The sequence below is a fragment of the Fibroporia radiculosa genome, assembly GCF_000313525.1.
Source record: "Fibroporia radiculosa TFFH 294 genomic supercontigs, scaffold12953, whole genome shotgun sequence".
Classification (NCBI taxonomy): Eukaryota; Fungi; Basidiomycota; class Agaricomycetes; order Polyporales; family Fibroporiaceae; genus Fibroporia; species Fibroporia radiculosa.
The window spans coordinates 5,209-33,097 of record NW_012133479.1 but is presented as its reverse complement, the minus strand read 5'-3'; the positions used below and the strand labels follow the sequence as shown (position 1 = coordinate 33,097).

The window sequence follows — 27,889 nt, the reverse complement described above, 5'->3', positions numbered from 1 at the left end:
GCTCAGAGTAGCTCGATATCGAAGTCGTATCAACTTCTCGATTCGATACACACAGATTTATGCGGCATGTGAGTTCGAAGCTCTAATTTGAGGTGTCATATATATGACTCATCGGCATCTCTGGTGCGTGCCGTACGGATAACCTCAGCCGATGTCGGTACTCAACATTCATATGCGTGATTGCCATCCGGCGCAGCAGCATACTTAAGGACTGCACCAGGACTTGCATGCGCTCAAGCTTTTTTACTCCTAGTATGTCTCCAGATGCCGAAGTTCCGATTCTAATCGTACGTGATATAATAGCCCTTTACGACGACTTGCGTCTTGTTTTGCTGTTGCCGACAGCTGTGCGTATTAGGCTGGCGCGGGGCCTGCTGGGCTCGTGCTCGCGCTTGTCTTGCTCCAGAATGGAGTGTCCGTCCGGATCATCGATAAAGAACCCAATTTTAGACCAGGCCAACGCGGCGCAGGTCTCCAGGTTTGTTATGTTCTCTTTTTTTATCCGATTGTTTTTGACTCAGCTACAACTAGGCTCGGACTCTAGAGATATTCAGTCACCTTGGTATTTTGCAAGACATCCTGGCCATCGCACTTAATGGCTTTCCCAGACGCGTTTACAAGCTCCCAGGCGGGACAGATCCACTCAAGACAGTATCTATGTCTCCTTCAGATCAACCGACGCCGTCCACACCTTATGTAGGTTCATGGATGCATTGCTACATCTTCTTTTCCATGGCCCTCAATCCTTTTGGTACAATGCATAGATCAACGGTCTCCATTTGGGCCAGTACAATACAGAAGCCATTCTCCGCGCCCACTTAGAAAAGCTTGGCTGTCATGTGGAGCTTGGTGTAGAATTATGTGGTTTTGAACAGTATCCTGACGGAGTCATCGCTCACGTCATCAAGAGAGCCGGTGATAGGGAAGAATCTGGAATCATCCGTTGTCATTGGCTCGTTGGAGCCGATGGGGCCAGAGGTAAATCATGAGTGTTATTATTGTCGTCCGCATATCTCCTACACATTTCTGGTACAGGCATTGTGCGTAAGCAACTCGGTCTCACTTTCCTAGGGGAAACCAGAGAGGACGTGCATGCGGTAGTAGGTGAAATCGAAGTCAAGGGATTAGATTTCGAGGTAAGATTTGATCAATGCGTTGGCATCGGCTTATTTCTGATATACATACATTGGATAGCACTGGCATCAATGGGGGGATTTTACAACAACTTTGTGCGTTTGTTGTTGCTCAGTATTATGGATTTTATCTCACACTTCAGACCCACAGGCTGATGCTGCGACCTACTGAAAATTGCGGATTTTTTTATTTGATCACTGGAGGGAAGATCGACTATGCTGCAATTGTCGCAGATCGAGAGGCGTTGGTCCGGCACTTTTACGCAGCCACCGATCGGCACGATCTGATAGTAGGCGAAATCAAGTGGATCTCGGATTTCAGGTTAGCATGATGGCAAACAAATTGTTGCATGCAGCCATCTCTAAACTACCAATCCAATGGTGTAGACCGAACATCCGCATGGTGAACAAATTCGCAGAAGGACGAGTGTTCGTTGCGGGAGGTGAGCATATATTATCGAATGTAGCGTCAATCGCGCTGAGTTAGTTCTAAGATGCAGCTCATGTGCACAGTCCCACGGGTGGACAGGTGAGTTTTTGATACCTCGAAGACGTTTTGCTATAACGCAAGTTTTAATTACTCATAGGGATTGAATTCTAGTGTTCAGGATTCGGTGAGAATATGCATTGATAAAGATCCCAATTACAATACTAATAATGCATTATGTGTATGTAGATGAATCTCGGATGGAAACTTGCCCTCGTCGAGAAGGGCCTTTCAAAAGCTTCGCTACTGGAGACTTACACTGAAGAGCGTCTTCCGGTGATCGCGGCTATGCTACAGAAGACAACTGATATCCTTAACAAGACACTAGAGGCGAATGCAAACACTGGATCTGGTGATGACGAAGCATGGAGGCGTGGCGGTGCTCTCAAGCAGCTAGGAGTGAATTACCGCTGGAGCTCCATCGTCGTGGATGAACGCACTCCTTTCGTGGCAGAGCAGCCGGTGGACGTGTACGGAGGCTCGGAAGGAGAAGACCTTCGTGCGGGAGATCGCGCTCCGGATGCGCCTGGCCTCGAAGTCGTCAAGTCGCAGTTTGTCGAAAGCACAATTCGTAATACGACGTCACTATTTCAGATATTTCGTCCGTCGCGTCACACAGTGCTCATATTTCCCGCCATTTCTGGTGATATACCACCGCTCCTTGAGTTCCTGCGCCAGCACAACCAACAAGTCGTGCTTACTGTGCTTATCTTATCTCGAATTGCGTCGTACACCGAGGAAGTCCAAGCTGCAGACCTCGTTCTATCAGACCAACACGGTCATGCGTATGCGGGGTACGGCATCTCGTTAGGCTGTTTGACTATCGTCGCTGTCAGACCAGATGGGTCTGTAGGGGGTATACTGCTTGGCTTGGAAGGGTTGCAGCGGTATCTGTCCTGTATATTTTCTGCTGTGTAGGTTCTGGATTTGCAATTCGTTTCTTGCCAAATCGGAACGTTACCATTGCCAGTCCATTGCTATCAAGTACACTTGCCATGTCTATAACTTGAATCACCATATAGTCATTATCTCAACATACTAGGTAGGTAAGTGTGTACTACTAGCATCGAAGTGTGCCAAAAGCTTTGACAGAAACAGAAACAGCTCGGGCCAGATATGCCCATGGCGCCAGATGGGTTGAGGTGGGTATGATAAAACCGCCCTTAATCACGAAAGTATACGTTATATTGGAAAATACATCCAAGCGCGATCTTTACAGCAATGAACTTGGACGAAGAAATCATGGATCACGCGCTTTCAGCTCAGCGCTTGGTTCGGATCTCAAAGTCCCATTGGTGAGTCATTCATTTCTAACTGAAGTCCAGCTCGTACTCCCGAAATTTTACGGTGCGAGGTTACAGGATCAATCGCGAGCCCGTGCCTGTGGTGTTCTGATTGGTGCAATGCGGATCGAAGATTTAACAGCCTGAGGCTTGTAATCATCTTGACAGACTATCGTGTGGGATTTTGAATCATTTGGCCAGAATTTGATGAGTTACAGCCGCAGTACACCACCCATGCTGCTTTGGTATTTGCATATGTCGCTCGACGCGGAACTTGTGATGACAGCCGTGTCTTCAAATCTTCGAAGCTTAACTCTGAGCTTGCGCTGTCGCTATACTGGCGCCAGGGCCCGGGAATACGGTTAAGGTTGTGAGCTGTTTTCACGATCCCACCGAGGCTTTTAGCTGACATGGAGCAGCTTCTAGACCTGTCCCCTTCCGCCCTGTGTGTTTAAGGCCTAAACGTACCTGATCCTATGGTATCCATACGATGGCGTAACACAAGCTATTTTTCCAACGCTGTCGTTCGTTTCCGTCTTCACGAAAGAGCAAGAAAATGACCCATCGTAGTTTCGTCCCAGCCAGGTAGACGCCCTGGCGCAAACGGGACGAGAGTAACCCCTTATATTTTTGCTTTCGTGTTTAGACTTGCCACAATAAGTTCCTATTTTCAATGGTCCGTATCGCGACTACGTGGCGCCTATCGATGGTATGTATGACGTTAGTTTTCTAATGATGACTTAGACGTTAGCCGGTTTCCGAAGTCTGCATTCTTGGCAGAGTTGGGTAGTGCGAGGCTAATGACGCTCCACTGGTAAGCCACAGAACCTTACACCTTCGCACCGATATCGAAAATACTACTTACCACGGCCGAGGTCATCTGCGCATGCTGTGTGGGAGCTTGTGTATCGGAGCCGCGGCGGGCGGACGGCGGAAAGGTTTGAAGCATAAGAATGCATACATCGTATAAGTACTGGGAGAGCTCAGGCCCCCTCTGTATTCCCGGTTTCATTCCAGTCCGTGGCTTCTCATATGGAGACACCAGTTCTTGTGGTAAGTGGACTGTAGGTACTACGACCAATATGTGTCCTCAACTCATCTATGTGTCTAGGCTGGCGCTGGACCTACAGGACTCGTTGCTGCATTAACTCTTTGCCAAAATGGCATTCCTGTGAGGATCATCGAGAAAGAGCAGAGATCCCGTGTAGGCCAAAGAGGCGCAGGAATCATGGTGAGCACCTGCGGTCATCCATTTCTGTCATGTTACCGACACCCATCGGGCAGGCTCGCTCCTTGGAGCTTTACAATTTCTTGGGCGTCTTAGGAGACATACAAGCCAAGGCATTACCTGTGGTCCCCATGCGCATTTATAAGATGCCCGAAGGCGTCGAGCCTATTAAAACATTCCGTCTGGACGAGGCTGTCCCCCCAACGCCTGCGACACCATATGTGAGTTTCGAGTTGGATTCCTGCACGAGATCCATTTTGAGTATCGTGCTTACCAATTCGACGGAGCAGACGAATATTCTCCTGCTGGGACAAGAACACACGGAAGCCATTTTGCGTGCGCATTTGCAGAAGTACGGCTGTCACGTAGAGCTTGGCACGGAATTGCGCAGTTTTGAGCAAAAGCCAGACCATGTTACTGCTCATATCGTGAAAAGGGATGGAGACCAAGAAACGACAGAAACGATTAGCTGCCGCTGGCTGATCGGGGCTGATGGAGCAAGAGGTAATCGCGTTGCTGCGTTGATCGGAACGACTTTGATCAAGTGCGGTTTCTAGGCATTGTGCGTAAGAGCTTGAACGTTGCATTCCATGGCGAAGTGCGAAACGAGAAACACCATCTCGTCATTGGTGATCTTAAGATCCGAGGACTAGATCACGAGGTGAGCAGCGAAGTCTACCTCGGAGCAGATTTCTAACTGCGCGCAGCATTGGCATTCGTGGGGGGACATGGATTCCATATTGTGAGTAAGTTGTAATCATATCTCCAAACATCAGGCAAACCATACTCCCAGCGTCACGCTGCGTCCTACAGAAGACGACACATTTTTCTGCTTCATTGGGGGTCAGGTAGACCGCGATAAAGTGGTCGCAGATCGCGCCGAGCTGATTCGCGTCCTCCGCGTCGGCACCGGTCGCGCTGACATAGAAGTAGGCGAGGTCAAGTCTCTAACTAACTACAAGTAAGCACCATTCCACCGTCAGAAGGGTCTTCTCCACTCTGACCCTCCACAAGGCCACACCTTCGGCTGGCGGACAAATTTTTCGACGGGCGGGTATTTATCGCCGGAGGTCTGGACGTCCTCTATCATACGAAAATTCTGTGCTGATCCCACTTCGATCAGATGCTGCCCATGTCCATAGTCCCTTCGGTGCACAGGTCAGTGTTCGCAACCTAATTCTCCACTCAATTCTGATGCCATTCCGCCCAGGGGCTCAATTCGAGCATACAAGATGCGGTGCGTGCAGGTTGAACCCACCGCAAAAACCACACTCACTTCGCCAATAGTTCAATCTCTCCTGGAAGCTTTCCCTCGTGGAGAAGGGTTTAGCTAAGCCCTCCCTCCTCAACACATACGGCGAGGAACGCATTCCGGTCATCTCTGAGATGCTCAAGACGTCTAACGCGCTGTTCAACAAGGCTGCTCACGCGAAGGGTGATGGAAGCACAAGTGAAGACGCATGGAAGAGGGGCGGCGCGCTGAGCCAGCTCGGCGTCAACTATCGCTGGAGCTCCATCGTTGTGGACGAACGTGTTCACCCTGAAGATGAGCCATTGGATCCGTACGGCGTCCATCGTTGCGACACCGATATTGTGCAGGCGGGAGAGAGAGCCCCCGATGCGCCCGGCCTCGTCAAGATCGTCGCGAGCCTGGAGATCAATATTGTCAATACCAACCATCGCCAAGAGACCACGTCGCTGTTCCGCACGTTTGGCACAAGCTACCACACCGTTTTGCTCTTCAATCATTCCAACGGCCAGTTCGGCCCCACAACGGTGCTTTTGAAGATGTGTCCCTCGTGGGCTATCCGTTCGGCAATTATTTATCCACACGATAGTTCATCCTGCCCACTAGTTGACGGTATCAATCTCGCTTTCATTGACAGAGATGGGCATGCATACACAGGGTATGCAGTCGGGCGCGATATGACAATCGTCATCGTCCGGCCAGATGGTGTTGTCGGAGGCATAATGTGGGGAGCAGAGGGTCTAAAGCGATACCTTACTAGTGTCTTCACAGCGCTCGACATCGATAATTAGCCAGTAATAGGCCCCAAACAGCCCGTAAGGAATGAATATGTACTTGTAACATGTGTAGACGATAACGTGTAATCCTCTCAGCTCTCAGGCCGCAGCACAAGCAGTCTAGCAGGATGGCAGTATCTAGGCAATTGCGTGTCCAACGAGAAGTCCTTCTATGCTCGATGCTATTGGTACATAGTGCAGCACATGCATGAATCTATCGAAAGCGATCACAGCAATATATGATCCACTTCGAGGGTATCCGAAGCAGAAGGTAAGCCATGAGAGAACAGAAGAAATCGTATGGTCATGAAGAGATGATTAAGCGATGGTCTATGAGAGCCGGGGGAGCCGTCCCAGAATGGTGAATGTAGCATCAAGTGGCCGACTCCGTGACCTGGGACACGGATTGTGCATCTGTGACTTCAGATTCCACAGGCTGAACATGTGAGGCCTGAGATACAGGCCGTGTGTCTGTGGGTGAAGAAGCCGGCTGTGCATCCGTGAGCAAAGATGCTGGTCGTGTACCCGGTTGCGCAGCCATGAGCAGAGATACCAGTCGTGCATCCGTTGCCGTGGATAGCGGTCGCATGTCCGTCATCATAGATACCGGTCGCGTCCCAGGGGCAGAGTCGGTATACAAGCTGTCCTTGTATCGGGAAGGCGAAGGTGGAGCCTCGTCAATGACGATTTTGATAGTCACTTTATCGTTGTCCACATTTCCGTCTTCTGCGTAGTACACGGGCAGCTGGTCCTCGTCGCGCGGATCCAGAACATAAGACTTGGAGAATATCCGGTGCTGGGCATAAGCGAACACAGGACTGAGTTATGTCAACAAAGGTTGAGCCCAGATCGATAGATTTAATACTGTAGTACACGCACGAAAGAGCCAATGAAACCGCTAGGATGATGATAGTTGAGGTAGGCGCTTTCCAACCTTCATAATCGAGATTCTGCGATGGATAAGCATAAAGTAACTTGCGGTTGTTACAACACGTACGAGCCAGTGGGAAGGGTTTGTGTCGCACAAATACCGGAGTCCGAGGCTCAGCCCAGATTGCTTGTTCACAAGCAAATCAACACCCAACGCAAGGAAAAACGATCCAACAGACGCAGAAGCGAAGGCCTGTAGCTCACATCAGTATAGATCTGGGAAGTGACATTGTCTCTTACGCACAACTGCCAACCTCTCAAAATGAGGGACGAAGAGAAGATTGAGGAGAGCGAATGCTGCACTGAACACCCAATTTCCCCAAACCTGGTGTATCAACAGGTCGGGTCGGAAGAGGCAGATCCGCACACCCCACGAGAATCCACTGGCGATGGCGATGAGGATCACTCCGGCAAGACGGCCGTAATTGAAAAGGCCAAAGAGGAAGCCGGGAACAAAGATGCACACGGGCACAAGTGTAAGGACCCAGTCGGAAAAGGCGTCTGCAGGCTCAGTGTTGATGAAAGCCACCCATACTGAGACGGCATATTGTCATCTTTTAAACATATAATGTAGGAAGCCGCGGAACGTACAAGAGATGGTCCCAGCAAGGCCAATGGCGACTCCGGTAGTGACGCGACGGAGGAAAATTCCACAAAATGTCAGTGGTACACCCAAGAGAAGACAGTATACAATCCAGATTATTGCAACTGCCGAAAGGCCAGAACCACTCCCATCGGACGCTGTGCCCTGAGGGATGGCGCTTCCTGTCGCGGGATCCGTGACCGTAACGGTGCCGTTGCTGGCAGTACTAACACTGGGGTCTGTGCGCGGAGAGAAGTTGTATGATAATGGTGATGCGTAGGCGGAATTGACGATGGAAAGAAGGAGCCACGTCAGGGTATAAAGTACATGGCGTCGGACAGCCATGAAAAGCACTTCCTAATGGGTTATAACTCTGAAGGGCGATGGTTGCCCTGAGAGTGAAAAAAGTGCCTGGTCTGAACGCTGCAGCGGATGGCTGAGCGAGAGGCCGGTAGATAAGGAGCGTGGGGGTAAAGGAGTGACGGAGAGACAGTAACAGGACCGCGGAGACGAACGATGGAACGGGAGCCTGGAGGGCAGAAGCCCGCTGCACAAAGATACGCGAATCGACACCCACGTGATCGAGTCGGGCGCAGTAGCGGCGATAACATTGAAGAGCATTTATTTATGTATAGCTCACAGTCGTGGATGAGACTTGTGCTGAATAGACAAGGGAGTCATCCGTTGGCATCCTTGACCACAAGAGGGATGATACCCACTTGAATATCCAAAGTACCCCCAGGCTTCACTAACGCTGCTGAGTCGAAAGCTAAACTCGAAACGTGCTCTTCCGACTCTCACAAGATCAAAGACATGGTAAAACCAGATAGGAAAAGTAGACATGGCGATCAGCATCGTAGTATCAAAGTCACTGCTACCGTCGCATAACAGCCTGTAGCTTTTCGCGTCCCGATAACTTATCTTCAGCGCGGCATGGCTTCTATTTTCCATGGTTCGCGGGTGATTTGCCAGTGCATTGGATGTGCGAACCTCAAGGTCGCACGTTTACCATTCCATGGATATCGTATATCAGGTACATTGCCGAGGAAGTTAGCAGCAACTTGGTTGACTCATCGCACTGCGCAGCAGCAAAGGCTCAAAGGGCGATAAGCGTGACATGCGCACGTGTTGTGACGAGACGCGTTGCACTCGCAGTTCGCTTCCAGTGTTTGAGAGGCCAGTGGCTCGAATGGTCCTCAGCTCAGGCCCCACCCGTATCCTTCTGCTACCCAAATAGACTACTCTGTAAAAATCCCTGCAATATACACTTTGTACCCATCCGTCAGATGATGAGGTGTGTACGTTTTCCATTTTGTGAACTTATCAGGATGCGAATTTCTCGTACAGGGACGAAAGCGATGAGTCTGCCGCACTGGTGCGTATCATAACAGCTCTCGGCGGCCCCGAGCTCTCCCCACAAGAACTTGACTGGGCCATAAGTCTCCCCGCGGGACAAGCTATCGTACAATGGCTCACATTACAAACCACAAACATCTCTAAAGAGGAAGACGTCAATATTATGGATATACAAACACGAGCGTCATTACATCAGATTGCATTACATGCTGAGGAAGCCAAGGAGTTTGCTATATATTCATCGAATCGATTGGCCCGTTTGCTGAGTATATTATCTTAGTATGAACATGATCATCGACGCGCCAAGGGCAACGGCGGAGCACTCGAACACCTTGACGGCTACTCCCCTTGGTTACATTGGCGTGCATACACTACAGTGAGAAGGCAGCCTCGTTACGAGAACTCTGAGTCTAAGCGGTCTTAGCTCGCAAATGGTCAGAAACGAATCAGAAGCTCAGCTGCTCGAGGATGAGATACGCCTTCTCAAACACCGGTTCAAAGGCATCAAGTCGGTCCCAACATCTACATTCCCTCCTTATACTCATAAACAATGCTAGAATGGCATCCAAGCAACTGAATCGGTCGATTGAAGCATTACAACGCTCACGGGGTTCGACTGATGAGACACTACGGCGTCAGCAGGAGCTCTTGGAAGAGTCCTCTATCCATGTAAGCACCTCTCCAAAAGGAAAGACTTCCATTCACAGCGTGCGCCAGGCCGACTCTCTGATCGCCAGATCGAATAGCATCGCTGGGAAGCTCTTGAACGGCGCTATAATCCCCAGTTCAGTCGTGAAGTATTCTTCATGGCTACTGGTTATTCTCACAACTGTCTGTAACAGCGCTGGTCAAGGATGACTCTAGGCCAAGCATTTTAAACCTACGGAAGCGGTTGGCGGATTTGTCTACTCGTCGCACAGAACTTGTCAAGATTGCCCAGGAACGTAACGAACAAATCGTGCAAGCTCACGGTTCGCTGCCGAATGTACTCGAGATTGAGCATGAAACAACTAGGCTACAGGTTCATCTACGAAAATTAAGCTCCAATATTCACGGCCTGTCGTCATCTCAAGCTGCAGCTGGGTCATACTGCACGGAGATGGATAAGATCTGCAAGGAATTAGGAGCCGTCGAAGATTCGCAAAGCAAAAGAGCTATCTTGGAGCGGATAGCTGGTGAAGTCGATACCAAATGCGACAAAGATCACGTAGACGTAAATGAAATTGACGTTATAAGCGAACTGAATCGCGCATGGAAACTCGATCAGTTAGCTTTATTGTCTGCACGGGAAATGATGGCGGATGAGGTGTGTGCGCAAATTTTCACAGTATACTTCGATATACATAGGCGACAAATCTACAGATGAATCTGCACTTGAAACAACAATCATTCTATCCGCTTGAGGAACTACAATCGACACTACTCAAGTCCAGCTCACACGTTTTCGAAACAGAAGCACTCGTCAGTGCATTGACAGAGGAACTTGAGGAAGTTGCAGATGATGCAGAATCCGCCAAACGAAGCAAGCTTCTACATCCAGATCCTGGTGTCTTTTCAGAAAAAGAGGCTGGCCTCGTGGATTTGCTGAAATCAATGCAACGTAGGTGCTCTCATATGTGCTCTCATATATGCTCTATTGCTTCCTATTTTATCAAACTCTGTTCTAGATCTTCGACCACCCGATGCACCGCCACTTGTCCTCCTGAACGAAGAGGATCTCAAGAACGAGATTGACATAATCTCTCGACAGTCTCGTGCTGCATCCCGGAAAGAAATGCAATGGGCGTCCGAGTTGTCCCAACAGATACTATCATTGTATGGATCCCTCTTTACTCACAACTATGATATACTCGGACTGACCATTCTTCAGAACTAACCACCACGCTCCTCTAGTAGCGGCACTCTACGCTAACTCTCCTGTCAATACATCCCCACCATTCATCCCGCCTCGCGATGAACAAGTTTTAGAAGAACAGGCACACCAGACAGCCGACGAGCTAAATGTTGCCGTAGCGAAGTGCCAGAAAGTGGGGTTTAATTATATCAGACTTAGTACTGGTCTGCAGCTGACATGCGACTGGTTGTAGGAGCCCGTGAGCGATAGGGACAAGCAAAAGCTCAACGCTTTTATCGACAAATGGACAAAAGATCGATAGACGGCCTGTACGACTAGTGTAGAAATTACTATGTATGACATTTTCTCAGAGAACAGGGATGTGGCCCTTTTGAAGTGCTACTTCAGCCCCGCAAGCTGTTTGAGTATGCCGGTATGATTGCGCACTGATGAGCACTTGTTTTTACCATTACTTTGACTCTCCATAGGATTGATCCTCGCTGGTCGCGCGCCAGTTAGACAGACGTACAGTCGGAAGAACACCTGCGAAAACATGATCCTGCACCTGCAGAAGCTCTGAGGCCCCGATTTTTTTTTTTTGGTTTCAGGCAAATCGTATTGAGTATTGTAAATGATGTCGGCGGCGGTGTCGGGGCCAGTGGACGCTGCGTGCAATGGTTTTTAGAGTGTCGGCATTTGCCGAAATAGATTACACTCGCCATCGGAAGCGCTAAAGATAGCTTGAATAAAGCATAATCCAAGTTCCCAGTTGAAACTTTCATCGATGAGAAGCCAAGTCCCAAAATGATGAGGCTGACCTTCATCGCTTTGGTTGTCTTCTTGACCCTTCGTACGCGCAGGGTCGCACTTCTTGTTGACAAAACACAGCTCTGAGCTTTGAGCCTTTATCCCACCGGTCGAACACGCAAGAGACTTCGAAGACGCACTCTGTTCGGGGTGGTCCTAATACACCTGTCCGTGTTTTCTTATATATGGTATAGTGCATCGATCAAGCTTCTTCTGATTTGATAAACAGGGTCCCCAATCCGCACACATAAGCTCGCGAAAACGGCGTACAGCTGCAACGCTGTACAGATTTATGTACCATGTACACGTTTATGTTTCTTTTCTCTCGTCATCGAGAAGTCTGAACCAGAAATCTGTGCGCATAGCATGGACTTATCGGCAGGCACAGGTCCCCAAGGACCGCAGCGTGAACATGCAGATGCGCTCTCACATATCCGGAAGGAATCCATGGACACATACAACAGGATCCACTCCATCGCAGAAGACGTCAACTTTGTAAGCGAAATACATGCAGCATATTCAGACCTGCCTGTTCTGCGTGAGCTATCTCTAACTGTGCAGAGTAAAGCCGATCGCATCAGTTGAACATATGCATATTTACTTCCAGCAAATCTCCGTTGCGGTGCTTGGTACGTCGACCCAAAACGAGTATGTCTCCGAAATCTGCCTGTGTTTGGATATCGATCTGACATCGGATATCCAAGGCTAGACAGGAGCCGGCGTATTTCAAGTCGACGGATGGACATTTCGGCAACTGGTCCTTCAACTTAAGGCGACCTAATCTGCACTTACTGTCTGTCGTGGTCGCGGAAGGAGGGTGAGTCGGGAGAGTCCATCTGTGATAATTGGACTGACAAAGGGGAAAACCAGACTCCTTATTGTCGATTCCACACGTTCCGGGAAGCGAATCCCCGATGCTCTGTCAAAAACGGTGCCGATTTGGTGTGCGGTAATCAACCGTGCCGTTCGCCGAAGATACCCAAGTCCTGAGAAGCAAGATTGGGATCTTCAGTTATATTGTCCGCCCGTCGCCGTCAGTGAGCAAGAGCGAGTTCAGATCGAAGCAAAGCTTGAAGGATGGGTAGATGCACTTCTTGTGGGTCTCCAAACAATGAGCGATTGTGTGTACCTGATGAGCGGCGACCCTTTGCCCAGGGATCGTCCTATATCATCTCGGACATTGCGCGTCCTCTCAGGCCACTCTGGATCACACCATCAACCTCGGTTCTCCCTCATTCATCCCCAGACACCCTGCAATTCTATCCCATAGTGTGCGTTTCGGCTTCGAAACCAATCCACGAGGGGCTTGAGCGACGCGCAAGCGGGTTTGTGTATATTCAAGGATCTGGCGACGATCACGAACTATGGGGCAAGGCAAGACCCTTTTTCGTTTTACGATGATGCCATTCCTGACAATAGGGCACAGGGTCTTACCCCACAGCTGTTCTGGAACAACAAAGATATGCTCTTGGGCGCAGCTAGATCACAACTTCCTGCATTGGTCGATTCACTTGTCACAGCCTCTAAAGGTGTTGCTACAGCTAACAAATGGACGACAAAGCCGACGCCGATCTCCAAAGTGGGCGGCATGATCTTGATCACCTCAGTCTCAGATCTGCCATCACCCCTGCCCCGCAACTTGGATGGTTCCGTAGAACGGCTCTCGTTCGTTATGATCGCCTCTGCGGTGCCGAGCAATCCTGGATCGCTGACTGCCACGGACAGCGAGAGCATTCTTCGCCTACACCTTTCGGAAGGAAAGAAAGACCAGCTGTACTACCTCCAGCACATTCTCCCCCGCGCAACGAAATTTATTGGTTCCCAACTGGCGAAGGGTGTACCAGTTTGCATCTGCTGTGAGCATGGCACCGACGCTAGCGTGGGTGTTGCTGTGGCTGCAGCTCAGCTGTATTTCGACGACGAAGGTCGCTACTTGCAGTCTCGCGAAGAACAGACTACATTGCGTACGTTATCTCCACCTTCCACAGAATGTTTGGGTATATTCATGGTCAGTACAATTACAGGAAATGCTGCGAACAAACAATCTATCAGCAAACGGCTACAATGGATCATTTCTAGTAGACCACAGGCGAATCCCTCGCGCACCACACTCAAACGTGTGAACGAATACATCCTGTCTTCGCCCTCCTTCCGTCGCCCGCATGATGTCGACCAGCAGTCGTGATGTGGGTCATACGATCAGGCACAGTACGTATATCTTCAGTATTTCTCTGCTACAGAAACCTTAACTGCGATTGTGCTGTAGACCAATAATTTATATGCCCTTTGAACTCCCGGATGATATGTCGACGGAATGCATAGATACGTCCCCGGTTGCAGAGTGACGTGCGGAGTGACCACTCCGGCTAGGGCGTCGGAATAGGGCCCCGAGGTTGCGATGAGTGCACCGCCCATAGACCTCGGGTGGAAAATTGATACGTTGACGGCGACACGCGGTGCAGAGTCTGAAAGTTGCAAGCGGATCCTGGAGGAGATTGGGGACATTAGTGGGAGAGATAGTACTAATTTTTGGGCACACTTCAATTGAGTAGGGGCCTCCAATTGTATTTCATATGCCGGATTTGTCGCGTACTTCCTCGAGCTTGGCCCTCCGCCCGCATTCTCGATAGTCCTGGCAGTCTGTCAGTGTATGCATCTAGCATTCCAAACGTGAGCTCTCACCAAGCGTCACGGAAGACTCTGCTGAACATGCCTGCACCCTCCTGAGGTATAGGCACAAGCTCGAAGCGGAAGGGGCTGTTAACGCGCAGTTGAAATGATCCTTGGTGATGCGGCTCGAAGGTAGACGCGATGAGAGTATAATCGCCGACTGAAAGGACCATACATGAGTACAGGTTGGACCAAGCTATTTCAGATGGCATACCTTGCAGGTCTTGGGAGATATGTGAATAGCCGTAGCTATATGGGCCCGACGTTGCTGCAACCTCGTTGTGTCCCATCCTGTAAACACGTTAGTGAGGAAAGCATGGGCATGGGCTTGACGAACTCTGTGATCCGCTCCCCTTGCGACCAAACCAAGGACAAGTTCAAGGGCACATCCCGAGGGCCTTGAAGAACCACCGAAGTAGGTGCTTTGATGTTGCCGCCATTATTTGTGCGTAGACTCTTGTCCGGAAAGAGTCTGAGATGATATTGTGGATTATCCATGAAAGTGGGATAGCTGTGGTTGCCTCCAGCAGTTTTCGAAGTGAACGCGCCATCAATCTGATGAGGAATTAGCTCATAAATTGCATTCATGAATAGTGTTTACTCACTTCCTTCGTGTTCATCGCTTCAGGAATATCCTCCACCCACGATATGTTCGTGTTGGAATAGGCCGTGACGGTGAAGCCAACGTCGTTGAAATGACCGTCGTACGCGGCGATAATATTTAACACTGGATCAGCGGCTGTGACCTGTACCCGAACCTATAAATCACTCAGTAAGTAATTAATATATTTCTATCACACAAGACTCACAAGTGTATGGAGACTGTTGGTATATTCGCCCTATACATCCACCAGAATGAGCTTGCAATGTAAGCCTCTCATGCAAGGTGCATACCTTCAATCCCATAGCAGCGACGTCAATAGGCATTGGGCCAGAATCATCATCATTGTTCACGAGCAAAGAGATATACTCCGAAGTCCGCGAAGTGTCGACTGCGTGGCGCGAAAGCTGTAGCCAGAGCGCCTGCCCACCCTGTATCGCCTGATCTATATGCGCGCGCAGTTGTAGTCGAAAGTAGGACGCTAGAGATGCGACGGAGAATCAGCTGTGAGTGCGTAATGATTGGATGACATACAAGTTCTGTTTTCCTCCTCCAGACTCGGTGATCTGGCTTTCCACGTGCCGTGGAAACGAATGTGTCTTCGGAAAATGCCTGGATCCCAACTCAGATATACCCCGTCAAAGATATTACAAACCGAATCCCACGGGAGATCGAATGTTTCTGTTTGTCAAGAATCAGGCGATGGATTCTCACAATAATCGTGTGTGTGTGTACTGACTAGATGAGTCCGGTCCCGTCTGAGTAGATGTAGACCCGTCATTAGCCACATAGCCGTCCTGGTCGCTTGGCTCATCGTGCAGCCAGGAATCGAGAATAGTCAACTGTCGTCGACCATGGTCATTTCGCACATCTTAACGGATATTTCTCTGACGTAAGCAATGCATGCAAGCGCTACGACATGGAGGGCTCACCGATTACAGCATAACAATGCGTGGGTATCAAACGTAGTGAGGGCTCTAGTGGTGCTATCACCCCATCGCCCGTGCCTACGGTGAGCAGACAATATCCTATGTCGTCCAGGTCATCATCTCACACTGACGCCATTAGTCGCACAGAAATGACAAACCTTTCGAGAATCCATCAAACAGACGAGCCCATAGCCGCTCTCGTTGAATATTCGCACTGACGTGCAATAAGTATCGAGGTCACTGTAGACAACGTTAAAAATACCTCCTAAGGTCCAGAGGTTCTGGTATCCATCCGGTAAGAGCACTACAGGATCAGAGCGAATATGAGCAGGATGCTGTCAAGCGAACGCAGCACATATCCTTACTGTAGATCTACACAGGAATTTCTAGCGGACAGGGAACCCCTGAGACCATGTGGGATTGGTAAAAGAAGGAACACGTACGATCCGGGAAAATCATATCCACCCATTAGCTTCATGTACTAAACAGTCGGTCAGGCACATGCTTCCAAGCCATCAGTTGAGTAAGAACTAACAGCTTTCTCCATTAAAGAAGGCCATATCTGGTGCTTGGAACCCGTGCTAGCACACATTAGGCGTCCGTCGGGATATGTCGGCAATTGGTCATCGATAGCTGTAAGAATCAACTTGAGCGAAATATAGTCAAGACATCATTATCAACTCACTAATCTGTCAAATCGGAATAGTACGTCATGTGTGAGTTTGGAATTCGGAATTCACCTCGTTCAGAGACTCACGCGACGATAGGCTCCATTGAACAAAATGCGAAAATGATAGACTCCATCCTGCGAGTGATATGGTTGATGATCCGATATGCGAGGATGCAGGTTGAGCAGCCCGATCTAGTTAGGCGACCCGAGAAGAATAGGTGAATGTCGCCTCGCAAAAAGCATGAATACATACCCTTGATTGAAAGCGACTATGATGAGAAACACAGACGGAGAGCGAACCACAAACTGAGCAGTCGGTAATAATGTGTTGGAGAATATCTTGGGGTAAAATGGGCGGAGATGCTGAATAGACTGGTGCCCCATCCTTTCTATGCCATTCTGCAGAATGACGTTGCTGTTCCGCAGAAAGCTTAGGCTGCCTGAAGACGAATACGTGGTGTGCACCATGCAGATACGGGAGAAAATGAAGCAATTTACCCCACATCGTCCCCAGTGGATTTGTCTTCGTCCCACAGAGGGATGCGAACATTATTAACAAACGAAGACTTCCTCAAGACGTAAGACTGCTCGTCTGCAACAGCCAAGAAGCTCGTCATCAATGATAAAGCAGAGAAGGTACTACTATACACACGCTCAGAGAAGTAGTTCTTGGCGACTGGAGACACGTCGGGTTTAATATGTTTAATTTTCTCCGCACGTTCTAAGGCTTTATTTGCCTCGTTTTTGCAAGCCGCACGGAGTCTTGCATCGTGGCACACCTGGCCGAGATGCACGAAATCCTCTGCAGCTTTGATATACAGACGGAACGCTCGATCTAGATCGCGCTGTAGCTCAGCCTTGGCAGCGTTGGAATACGTATCCTGCGCCAAGAAGATTGTGGTAAAATGATAGGCACCGAACGGGATGCACGACATGTGCGCACCTCCGCCTCCTGAAACATTAAATCTGCTTGGTTGGACGGGACCCACGGCATACTCTCACAGGGGAGCTGCCTGAGGCGGTATCTGCAGGTACCATTAGTTTATGTGTCCAAGACGCAAAATTGCATGTTGTGAAAGATCACCATCCATGTACCGGCGGTCCGACGATCGCTGGAGATCTGCCGTGTGATGGCCACGCTCCGACCACACCAATGTGGAGATGAAAATCAGCCTGACTTGTTTCACAGCGGGCGATGCAGACTCGACCACGCTCAGCATGCGCAATCGGGGGCGGACTCCAACCGTGGTCGTAGACAACATTTAGGACGGACCCGAGGCAGGCGAGGCAGTGCTCTGCACTGCCGCATCTCGCGTGTCCATCCACGTGTTCAGCGCGACGCGGTCGACATTCGCACTCATGTACGTCCAACACAAGCATAAACAATTAAAACATACTAAATACGTCGTCCCTCAGCACTAAAATACAAAGCAGAGGCGTCATTACAAAATCAGTCCGTTCGAATGCTATAGCTACAAACGATGAACGAGTGGCCGTAGGACTACTACACAAAGAGCAGAGATAATAATAAAAAATATAGCATGTCCGAGGCTCAGATTACGAAAACTGACACACGCCGCAGCTGCCTGCAGCTTTCAGCGCAGTCCCTTGCATATCACAGTCCTGCAGGTCGCTCAGCGAGCAGAACGAGCCCGACACGCTGCCGCTCAGCTGGGTGTTGTTCGCAAGCGTCAACAACTCTAGTTTGGCTGGGAAGGCGGTCGGAAGGGGGCTGGTCAAATTGTTATTGTCTAGATGCAGCTCGACAAGCGAGCTGAGCGAAGATATCGTCGCAGGGATCGTCCCAGAGAGGGTCGTCGTCGACAGATCGCTGCAGAGAGTACGAATTTAGCGGACGCAGGAGGAATAAGACAAACTCAAAACTCACAGCAATTTCATGGCGGAACGGAACGAGGTACTGTTGACAAATACAGACAAAGGATTCTGCAGTGCCTGGTTTGTGACAACACTAGATGCAAGAGAGAGTAAACGCCATGACGGGCTGTCCGCAACAAGGAGACATACAGATTCTGCAGCGGCAGATCAGTCAAACTCGATGGCAAAGTCGACCCCATCTGCGCATTCTCGCTTAGAGTCAACGTCGTGATGTTCTTCAGCGACGTGAAAAGGGAATTGGGAAGCTGAGTGATCGCCGTTGATTGGAACTCGAGAGTGGACAGCGCAGTGAGATTGGTAAACGAGGTAGGAAGAGCGCCAGCTAGAGATATTTGACCCTTAGTTCGACAAGACTTGCAACACAGACTCGACACGCGACTCACCTGGCACTTCCGTGTTGCCCACAATTTGAAGGGTCTGAAGACCAGTGAGCCCGCCTATCTCTTCAGGTATGACTGTTGGGACAGCCGGGAACGTCAGTTGCCTACCAAACTATTGTTAGCCTTGTTTCCAAAGAAGAATTAGCACACTTACAATGATGTTACTTTCCCGCTTGTATTACACTGCACGCCGGTCCATCCACAAAACTGCACGCTCTGCATCCAACCCCCGGTGGTCAACTGATTCTGCCCAGTAGAATCAGCCTCCACGAACATGCTGCGGAGCGAGCAGAACTGAATCGCATTGGCGATTTCCTGCGCATCCTGAGTGTGCGCGTCCAGATAACTCTCAGAGACGCCCTGCAGCACCGAGAAGCACGTCGAGCACGGATAGAGTGTGGTATTCGCCGGTGCATTGATGTTGAACTCGGACAGACAAAGCTGCTCGTCTGCCGACAGTGTCGTAGCGGTCGACGAGCCAGAACTAGAGCTCGGCGAAGTAGTGGTTAACGGGAACGTGCGAACGTTCAGCGCGGCGGTGTTGCCAATCAGGTACAACAAGACGATGATAAGGAGGATGAGGAGGATGCGATCGCGCTTCCGTTTCTTCCTCTGCCCTGGGCAGTGTTCGCAACATTGCGGCGCACGCTTCTCGATGTGGAGTGGAGGCCATGCAGGGAGTCGTTCAGGCTGTACGGAGACGACATCGGGATCCTGGTCGTGCTTCAGGGTGCGCGCCTTGAACAGCATCCCAGTCAGCCGATCGAGCAAACCTGGCCGCCGCACAGTACCGGATTCTACATCCTTCTCTGATTCGACCGTGATGCTGTCTGCCCACGTCGAGCGTGTACCAGTCATGAAGTGTGGAGGTTTTGACGAGTTAACAGTCGTGGTCTGGGGATTTGACGCACGATCCCAAGAGAAGCGGAAATCAGAGAACATTAGGTAGGTTGAAGACGATGGTGATGGTAGAAATAAAGGTTGAACTGTTCCATGTCGCCTCGAAATTGTCTTTTTTCTTGTTTTAGGACCCAGTGTCGCTAACCGAGGACAATAGCGCGCTGCTGGGCATTGTTATACTCGAGCACGTGATCGTATTTTTGCCTATTGTAGTAATACTTACCGGTCCTACCCTTGGACCGCCAATTATTCAAGCCACAATCAACTTCAACTATGCCGCTTGAAAAGCTGAAATCATAACTGTTCTGCTTGACAGGTGGAAAAAATCAGACAACATTTTAATGCATAAGTGGAGTACGATCGGTGGATACGCAGTGTATTAACGGCGCTTATTGACGCAGCGGATCATGTCGTGAACTGAAAACAGGCGGAGTGTTTGCCGTGAATGCTGCAGCACATCTAAATGTCTTAGCTGTCCAAGACATGAGGTGTATCTACTGAAGTTATTATCTGGGAGTCTAACGTGAATTGCAGAGCAGCGCAACGATTCTCACATCTAAGGGTCGCCGATTTGAGCTACTGGCCAGAATACAAACAGCTCATTCCAAACCAAGTGCATGTCGTCAAATAAAACCCAAACCAAGTCCTGACTCACAACTCAAGGCGAAGACTTAGAATACAATACTCAAGTCGCAAGACATCGTTGCAAAAATTCTGTGCAATTATAGACAGACGTGAAGACGAAATCACTGCATCGACTGCCACAGATTGTGTACATATAAAAATCGAATCCGCCATGTCCGTCTAGTAGCCAGCGGCTCCTGGAGCAGAGTCTCCCTCCCGCTTGAGGCGTAACAAGACCTCCTTGAAACGGGAGAGATCGGTGGTGCCAGGGCCCGCCCGGGCAACAGTTTTGCTCTGGGAGTTCTGCAACTCCACCAGATCACAGATGCGCTGCCAAGTCGTGCCGTTCGAAAGCGACTCGGACATAGATGCCAGAAATTCCTCCTCATGCTCCCTGTGCGCCATTTGATGTCAATACTAAGACACCCAGATGACAAAAGTGACCGTACTTGTTCTCTCGGATGTTTCGCTCCTTCTTAGCAGAATACTCCTCGTAGAATTGATCAATCGCACGCTCCGCTTTGGAAACAGTATCCTCGCGCTTTGCCTTGGAAGCTTCGTCGCGTGCTTTCATTTCTGCAGCTTGCTTTTCACGCCAATCCCTGAGATGTTATGAGAAAAACATGCATGCACTCCTCGTTGATACTCACTTGATTACTTGGGGCTCATCCTCTTCAATTGTCTGGTTCAATATTGGCGTAGACGAGAATGCGGACGACTGCGGTTTAGGTGCGAAGGTCGGGGCAGAATATGATGGTAAAGCGGCGGGTGGTGACTAAAACGAATACACCCCAATCAGTGTGTAGGTTGAACTTGCACACAAAGCACATGCATAACCAGTATACACACCTGAGGCACCTCAATGTCGGGGAACTCATTCTCAAATTTCTCAATCTCATCGTCACCGGTGACCTTCACCTCCGTCGTTCTGGGGGGCGGAGGACTCGAGAAGTCATCAAAGGAGAAGCTTGAGGTCTTGACTGGTGCAGCAACAGAGGGTGAGGGTATGTCACCAATCCCGTCTAGCGAGATATCCGGAAATGCGGATGCCGCACGGTCGAAATCAATGTCGCCACCAGCTGTCGCATATGTACCGCCAGTTGGAGTCCCTGTGAACTCCTCACCTAAGAGCTCACTTTCGCGCGTAAGGAAGTCGGCCATGGTCGTCGTAGAGCGTTGCAAGTATGACAGCAAGATGGATTAGGCTCCCGTTCATACGTCTTCCCATATACGGACCTAGCCGTTGCCTTAAAATTGATTTTCCGTAAGTCAATTAAATAATAATCCATTATTCTACTTGTACATTAACGTCATAGTGACCACATTCAATACGAGACCGATCGACCTCGTACATATCCCCCCTCACTCGAATCGACTAAATTCACTGGAGATGTCAGCGGAAACTGCAAATTTCTCAGCGAGCTCTTTCCGGGCGGCTGAGGGGGCGGTGATGGTGTTGGCGATGGCATGCCTGTTCCTGCGAGGGTCGCTTGCTGGTCTGCCGCTCTCCGCCCTTGCTCCACCGCGGCGTCAAGAGCATTTTTAAGAGGCCCTCCATCCAAGAGGTGTCGCTCGATAACCATATGCTCCATTTCCTCTGTAAGTAAGTCTATAACTTCATCAGCAGGATTTTCGCATGGGGGCAAGTGTGCAAGTGTTGCGCCCGTTGGCTGAGTGCATGTTTTTGGCCCATGTACCGCATGCAGTTCTGCTTGTATTTGCGTATGTACTGTGCACAACATACAATTACGTAAGATTCTGCGAATCAAAGTAAAGAGTGGCCTACCATCACGGTTCAATAATCCCGCGAGCATCCTGATTTGCTCGAGGACACCGTGCAATCTTCGGAGATCAGTGCTATCGTCTTGTGGTGGGTAGAGGACAGGAGCCACTCTCGAGAGTGCGATAGACAAGGACGTGAAGAGGGAATGCAGGAAGCGCACATGCTGATAAGCGACCTTTTCTGGCCAGAGCCAACCGAAGATGCTGCTGTTGTTTGATGATCCGGAAGTGGTGAGAAACAATGAAGGCAGTGATATTGATGTTGTAGATGTGGAGGGACTCAATATTAGCTTGAGTTCATACGCGAAGACGGCAGCGAACAACAGATAGCGCCACTAGATGTGCAAGCGTGCTCAACAAATTACTATAAGCACAAACACGGAATGACTCACGAAAGCCACGTAACTAGGTTTGCCAATAGATGAGATCAGGAAAAGTAAGCATAACGAAGCGATGTAGAATCCAGCAGACTGCATGAGTCCATGATGGACATATTCTCGCAAAGTTGAACAATGCGTCCACTGCATTGCACTTGGGCCGAACCTTATAGCCTGTCAAAGATATAGATAACTGGAAGAGCATGCAAGAACAAACCTATCATATGCAAAGCGTGTTATCGGATTCTTGAGCTTCTCGAATGCATCCCGGACCTCCATGAAAACCTCTTCGCCATCAGGGCCAGCGCGATCAGGATGGTTCTTGCGCGCAAATTGTCGAAAAGCTAACTTCAATTCGTTCTCGTCTGCCATTGGCTTGGCTCCCAAGAGCTCGTAATAATTTGGCTGCATTGAGCTAACGGCTTGCTGGAGGTCATATAAGAGGTAGGCTGTCACTGTAAACGCATAGACATATCGAACGTGCTGTTTGTACAGTGGGGTATTTGGAGCCGGGACAGGGCGATGTAGAATATTTTGATACAACTGGTGGAACACGGGAAGCAGCCTAGTGGTGATCAAGTTTGGAAGTATAGACCAGCCAACAAACGAGAGAACGGAATTCAACATCGTCCCAAAGCCGGTGTGCAAACCTGTTGAGAGAAATTGTAAGCTATGTGCAAGAAGTTTCTGTGGTTCACAGAGATACAATCGACGCTCAGAGTGGGGTAGTCCCACTTTACATTCTGATCTCCTCTCCCTAGCAAGCGCAGAACACGTTATCCTTTGATGATACCCGTGCCTACTACTTTTACGCATAGAACCACACGCTTGAGCAAGTTTCTATGGCCCAAACGCTTATAGCCATGCGCGCCACTTTCGCGTGGACACCTTTGCGTTCGTGAAAAATCCACATCTAGAGACCACCTGCAACGGAGTAGATCTCATCCGTACAGGCTCGACTATTCGAACGAGGACATACACAACCATAACTCCTATAGCGATAAAAGAACAAGAGCTAGGTTGGTGACATCCGTTGTGGACTCGACCTTTGCTCACAAGCCTTTAGCCTTCCGGCCATGCAAGCCATTGTTAGAGTCGATGATACAAAACAATGTTGGTCCGGCCTTAAGGCGTACCACGGTTATCTCCTGAAGTGGCACGTCGGGTTTCGAACACTTCGAGGGCTCAGGTATCAAGAGAAAGGTCCGTGCCTGCTCGCTAAAGTCGACCCTTTTACTTGGGCATCCTCGCGTTCATGAAAAAAAAGGATGTTTTACAACTCACCGATTGAAAGAGTCTGGAAGATGAGCGCAGAAAAGAAAGGAAGCTCTTCAGAGTTCAGAAAGCTTAGTGGGCTGGAAAGGGTGTCATGACGTGAACAACGAAGGAGGATATGGAAGCGTGGAGAGTCAAGCCACAAAGACGCTTCAGACTCGTGGAGTTACGTATTTTGGGTTACCATTTCCATAAGTATTTCCTGATATCATTGTTTCCCACGGACCCTTCGCCTGCTGCTTGTAACACGTCGCCTCGAGAACGTGCAGAGCGTGAACTTGTTGTTAAACCGCCTACGTCTGCAACTGGCTTGCCACAACATTCTGAGCCATGAATTTGTTTCGGCTGTTCGGTAACACGTCCCGTTCTGCAGCTTTCGGTGTAACTGACCTGTTGAGCAGGGGACATGTCCCATTTGGCATCCATACTCATCTTGTTGCACAAGATTCAAACAACGCGATCATGTCGAGGTGAGGTTGTCCTGACCAGTTGCCGCGCACTTATTTGCTATGCAATGAGCCAAGAATTACCGCTTACCTTTTCGTACGGTCTCATAGGCATTTCCTTCAAGACGCAGGCACTTTATGTCGCGGTCTTTGTCTCTCGCTATCTTGACTTGTTCTACGAATGGGTTTCGCTGTACAACTTCGTGATGAAAATATTCTTCATCTCAAGTAGTTGTTATATCCTCTACTTAATGAAGATCAAGTACCGGTGAGTTGGACCCATGGTGTCCGATGACCCTGCTGACTTGTATTCTTGATTCCACTGGTGCGTTTTCATGCTGCACCATTTGGGTCCTGGATAATATATATAGACCAACTAATGACCCATCAATCGATACCTTCCGTGTGGAGTATCTCGTTGGACCCTGCGCCATTCTTGCCCTCATCTTCCACTACAAATTTACCATCTCGGAGTTACTTTGGTCGTACTCCATATTCCTTGAGGCCGTAGCTATATTACCGCAACTTTTCATGCTTCAGCGCACGGGAGAGGCAGAGACAATCACCACTCATTACCTTGCGGCGCTTGGCGCGTATCGGGCCTTCTACATTCCTAACTGGATATACAGGTACACGCAAAAACCTGACTTTATAAGATTTCTATTCAGACGGCTTTTGCTTATAGGTACTGGTCGGAGGATCTGGTTGACCCTATCGCCGTCATAGCAGGTATCGTTCAAACTGCTTTGTATCTGGATTTCTTCTACGTCTACTTTACGAAGTACGTGTTCGAATCTCACGTTCTCGGTACACGCTGACGTGTCTTTTTTCTGCGTCTTCTCGTGACCTACCTTGCACTCTTGCACTGCAGAGTCCTCCAGGGAGAGAAGTTCGAGCTACCTGCGTGAATTGTATATTTGAAAAGTAATGCACCTGGACTGTCTACTTTATTATACGTGTCATGTTTTTTTATGTGTGGTCGGCCTCCGACGTGTCTCCCAATGGCCGTGAGAAAGAATCGAACCGATGAATAGACCGGACGAGCGCCGAGCTAGACGCTTCTCCGAACTGTTCCCCGACTGCTCGAGCTCAGTGTGAACAAGACTTGCTGCTAGTTTACAACAGGCTGTACTTCTAGTTGACCGCACATTCATTTCATTCACTGGTACCTGGCCTGGTCATGTTGCTGAGCTGTTTATTTCTCTGGTTGGGCTTACTGCCGTTTGGTACTCTTGCTGTGCTGGACAACAAACTGGGGAACCAAACCATTGAGAGGGTGAGAGTACATTTCTAAGGCTGTCGAGATTGCCTACGACGATGTAGCCTGAATGAGTTTGGGCGCGTCCTCAAGGCTGCTTCGGTAGGCCCCAAGACGTGGGTTGCCAAAGTCAAATGTTCGTGTACCTGCGGTCGCCATGCTACAGCGTAAACGCTAGTTGCCTGTGCCGTATAGAACGAAACCTTTCTTGTATGACTGTTGTCGCGAAATTTGAGGAAACTATAAAGCTGATCCCTGTTCGTGAAACACTGATACTGGTCTAATTCAGTTTATAAGACTCATGGGTCTTTGCCTTACTCGTACTTGATATTTTCTTCGGTCGCTGCTCACCATGGTATCGCAGACAATTCAACTCCGTACGCATTCGATATATGCGCCATACATTGACCAAGACTTGCAAAATCGGTACGCACGTATGTTGGCCGTCCATCGAACCACTTAGCTTATATATATTTGCTTTATAGGTGGTGGGATTTTGGCGCGGATGCGTATATTGCGAGTGGAATTTTCGAATAGTATGCTCACATTCAAGCTCACCGGGAGCCGTTTGGCGACTAGAACACCAACAAGCACATACGATTAACGCGCAACCGTCCCTCACAAATGGTACTTACATTATGCAAGCTGCGTATGATCTTACTTCCTGACATAGAGATGTAGGGATGGCTGTGGTCCCGTATACCACTGACAGCAAACGCATTCGTCGTCGAAGTCGAGTTTAAGGTTTGATGTTGTAGGATCAAGAAGTCTCCGCATATTCAAGCTTTTGCAACAGATCTCTGGCGAATCTAGTCACTTGTATGGCGACGGACTTGCCCTTTGGCTTACTACGACTCGAGCTCAGCCTGGACCTGTCTTCGGCAGTATTGGCAGGTAATTCAGCTTGGCGTGTGTGGTCCTCGCTAACATGGACCGGGGTGATTAGATCGATTTGAAGGGCTTGGTGTATTCCTAGACACGTATGCAAATTGGGTTAAATTAGCACCGACCTTTATTGACGTATTGGCTTAGGTACGCTAACACACGTCACTCATATTCCTTCCCGCGTGTAGTCGGTATGCTCGGTGATGGTAGAACGGCGTATGACCAAGAGGGTGATGGGCAGAAAGATAGCATCGGTGGTTGCTCCGTATGTGTTTTTGCTAAGGTCCCGGAGCTGTTGTTCATTTTGTCTGTTTTCAGGCCAATTATCGCCGTACGAATGTAGCCACAAAGCTTCGAGTAACTTACGTTAAGGACTCATATCTGAACGTACGCAACGCTGCTCTCTTAAGATTGTGCACCTAAATAAAGTTTGTTTTACAGGTCAAAGTCCAGTACAGAGCGTGGGATGACTGGGTGGAATGTTTTACCATTGAGGGCATCAGTCTTCCGTCTGCGCCATACCTTGGCTTCTCCTCTATGACTGGCGATGTATCAGACAATCATGAGTGAGTTGTCATTGAGGTATCCCGTCTTCTGCGACTAACATCTGCACCTCGTAGCATCATCAGTGTCGCAACTTATTCTACTGTTCTGTCCAGCCCCGATAGGCAACGCGACCAGCTCAAGGGTAGCCCTATACCTGCCGCGCCGGCATGGATCTGGACCGCACTCAAATGGGCGGGCGTTCTGGCTGTACTAGCTGGATTGCTATACACATACAAAACGTACGTCCTCTCGCGAGCCTCTGGACGAGGCTTTGGGACCACTTTTATGGGTAAGGCCGGTGGGCCTGGGTTTGGAGCGGGGATCTACGGGGACGCGAAGAGGTTTTAACGACGCCATCTGGTCTTTTAGCTTGCTATATATTGATTTTCTTAGCTACAATCGCATGTGAGTGATAGTTGCGAAGTCAGGCAGCTCACGAGTCGGTTGAATCATGTAAGAATCTTTTTTGGTGCGCGACAAGTCCTAGCATTTGATCTCTCGTCGGTCGGCGCACCGTTGGAATATGACTATACCAGTGTCGGAGATGTAGACTGTATGTTATTGTCGGCGCGCTCCCCCTTCTTCACAACACATTGCAGTTCCCCTAGTCTTCCTCGTTGACGATGGTGATAATGATTGACCGGATCATTGAATGCGGTCAAAGTCACTGACCTTGGACTGACCCTAGGTCTAGCCAAAAGCCAGTCTCCTGTAAGTAGAATCAACATATACTTCCTTCAACCCAGCTTCGCTCAAGATGCAGACTCCAAATATTCGTGCTGTCAAATGCAATATGGTCAGACTCGTGGCGTACAGTAACATAGGCGGTATCAATTATATGACAGAAATCAAATTCAGCATTAGCGTAAGTCAGCAGTCAGTATCATTATGGGTAATTATACTAGTATGTTCCATCCCATCCATGTAGAGTCATCATGATGCATTATGAACTGCGGTGCAGCCCGTGACAGCGTCCCCCAGCCA

The 27,889-nt window shown here is 49.4% G+C and overlaps 10 protein-coding genes across 10 annotated transcripts; 5 read left to right on the top strand and 5 right to left on the bottom strand.

Annotated features, from left to right (window-relative positions):
- Window positions 1–254: 254 nt before the first annotated feature.
- Window positions 255–2,538, top strand: FIBRA_07430 (uncharacterized protein; the record flags this gene model as incomplete). The annotated part of the gene is made up of 11 exons (XM_012329113.1): window positions 255–287; window positions 359–478; window positions 532–696; window positions 765–978; window positions 1,036–1,136; window positions 1,195–1,229; window positions 1,285–1,455; window positions 1,521–1,576; window positions 1,628–1,662; window positions 1,721–1,747; window positions 1,810–2,538. 11 exons carry the CDS (start codon window positions 255–257, stop codon window positions 2,536–2,538), a joined length of 1,686 nt encoding a protein of 561 aa, XP_012184503.1.
- A 1,397-nt stretch (window positions 2,539–3,935) lies between these two features.
- Window positions 3,936–6,171, top strand: FIBRA_07429 (uncharacterized protein; the record flags this gene model as incomplete). The annotated part of the gene is made up of 11 exons (XM_012329112.1): window positions 3,936–3,956; window positions 4,015–4,134; window positions 4,188–4,352; window positions 4,422–4,635; window positions 4,689–4,792; window positions 4,839–4,873; window positions 4,925–5,092; window positions 5,146–5,201; window positions 5,255–5,289; window positions 5,342–5,368; window positions 5,419–6,171. The coding sequence occupies 11 exons, from the start codon at window positions 3,936–3,938 to the stop codon at window positions 6,169–6,171; spliced, it is 1,698 nt and encodes a 565-aa protein (XP_012184502.1).
- Window positions 6,172–6,529: 358 nt separating this feature from the next.
- Window positions 6,530–8,014, bottom strand: FIBRA_07428 (uncharacterized protein; the record flags this gene model as incomplete). Its single annotated transcript, XM_012329111.1, has 5 exons — window positions 6,530–6,974; window positions 7,036–7,106; window positions 7,154–7,279; window positions 7,331–7,620; window positions 7,678–8,014. The coding sequence occupies 5 exons, from the start codon at window positions 8,012–8,014 to the stop codon at window positions 6,530–6,532; spliced, it is 1,269 nt and encodes a 422-aa protein (XP_012184501.1).
- A 944-nt stretch (window positions 8,015–8,958) lies between these two features.
- On the top strand, window positions 8,959–11,181 carry FIBRA_07427 (uncharacterized protein; the record flags this gene model as incomplete). The annotated part of the gene is made up of 11 exons (XM_012329110.1): window positions 8,959–8,963; window positions 9,017–9,250; window positions 9,306–9,401; window positions 9,450–9,533; window positions 9,583–9,694; window positions 9,743–9,809; window positions 9,868–10,331; window positions 10,388–10,625; window positions 10,693–10,840; window positions 10,896–11,052; window positions 11,113–11,181. The coding sequence occupies 11 exons, from the start codon at window positions 8,959–8,961 to the stop codon at window positions 11,179–11,181; spliced, it is 1,674 nt and encodes a 557-aa protein (XP_012184500.1).
- Window positions 11,182–12,032: 851 nt separating this feature from the next.
- Window positions 12,033–13,851, top strand: FIBRA_07426 (uncharacterized protein; the record flags this gene model as incomplete). Its single annotated transcript, XM_012329109.1, has 6 exons — window positions 12,033–12,221; window positions 12,274–12,314; window positions 12,376–12,483; window positions 12,537–12,762; window positions 12,822–12,935; window positions 13,009–13,851. The coding sequence occupies 6 exons, from the start codon at window positions 12,033–12,035 to the stop codon at window positions 13,849–13,851; spliced, it is 1,521 nt and encodes a 506-aa protein (XP_012184499.1).
- A 35-nt stretch (window positions 13,852–13,886) lies between these two features.
- FIBRA_07425 (uncharacterized protein) lies at window positions 13,887–17,471 on the bottom strand (the record flags this gene model as incomplete). Its single annotated transcript, XM_012329108.1, has 17 exons — window positions 13,887–14,151; window positions 14,206–14,298; window positions 14,349–14,496; window positions 14,551–14,627; window positions 14,674–14,891; window positions 14,942–15,094; window positions 15,146–15,175; window positions 15,231–15,418; window positions 15,472–15,618; window positions 15,677–15,808; window positions 15,870–15,965; window positions 16,025–16,080; window positions 16,129–16,170; window positions 16,232–16,347; window positions 16,402–16,499; window positions 16,837–16,976; window positions 17,035–17,471. 17 exons carry the CDS (start codon window positions 17,469–17,471, stop codon window positions 13,887–13,889), a joined length of 2,436 nt encoding a protein of 811 aa, XP_012184498.1.
- A 622-nt stretch (window positions 17,472–18,093) lies between these two features.
- Window positions 18,094–19,754, bottom strand: FIBRA_07424 (uncharacterized protein; the record flags this gene model as incomplete). The annotated part of the gene is made up of 5 exons (XM_012329107.1): window positions 18,094–18,367; window positions 18,425–18,505; window positions 18,562–18,754; window positions 18,816–18,916; window positions 18,967–19,754. 5 exons carry the CDS (start codon window positions 19,752–19,754, stop codon window positions 18,094–18,096), a joined length of 1,437 nt encoding a protein of 478 aa, XP_012184497.1.
- Window positions 19,755–20,516: 762 nt separating this feature from the next.
- FIBRA_07423 (uncharacterized protein) lies at window positions 20,517–21,497 on the bottom strand (the record flags this gene model as incomplete). The annotated part of the gene is made up of 4 exons (XM_012329106.1): window positions 20,517–20,730; window positions 20,786–20,938; window positions 20,987–21,111; window positions 21,186–21,497. The coding sequence occupies 4 exons, from the start codon at window positions 21,495–21,497 to the stop codon at window positions 20,517–20,519; spliced, it is 804 nt and encodes a 267-aa protein (XP_012184496.1).
- Window positions 21,498–21,661: 164 nt separating this feature from the next.
- On the bottom strand, window positions 21,662–23,122 carry FIBRA_07422 (uncharacterized protein; the record flags this gene model as incomplete). The annotated part of the gene is made up of 4 exons (XM_012329105.1): window positions 21,662–22,065; window positions 22,123–22,453; window positions 22,511–22,661; window positions 22,713–23,122. The coding sequence occupies 4 exons, from the start codon at window positions 23,120–23,122 to the stop codon at window positions 21,662–21,664; spliced, it is 1,296 nt and encodes a 431-aa protein (XP_012184495.1).
- A 1,162-nt stretch (window positions 23,123–24,284) lies between these two features.
- On the top strand, window positions 24,285–27,253 carry FIBRA_07421 (uncharacterized protein; the record flags this gene model as incomplete). Its single annotated transcript, XM_012329104.1, has 9 exons — window positions 24,285–24,484; window positions 24,588–24,845; window positions 24,902–24,997; window positions 26,271–26,368; window positions 26,421–26,454; window positions 26,507–26,624; window positions 26,678–26,746; window positions 26,801–26,925; window positions 26,980–27,253. The coding sequence occupies 9 exons, from the start codon at window positions 24,285–24,287 to the stop codon at window positions 27,251–27,253; spliced, it is 1,272 nt and encodes a 423-aa protein (XP_012184494.1).
- Window positions 27,254–27,889: the final 636 nt, after the last annotated feature.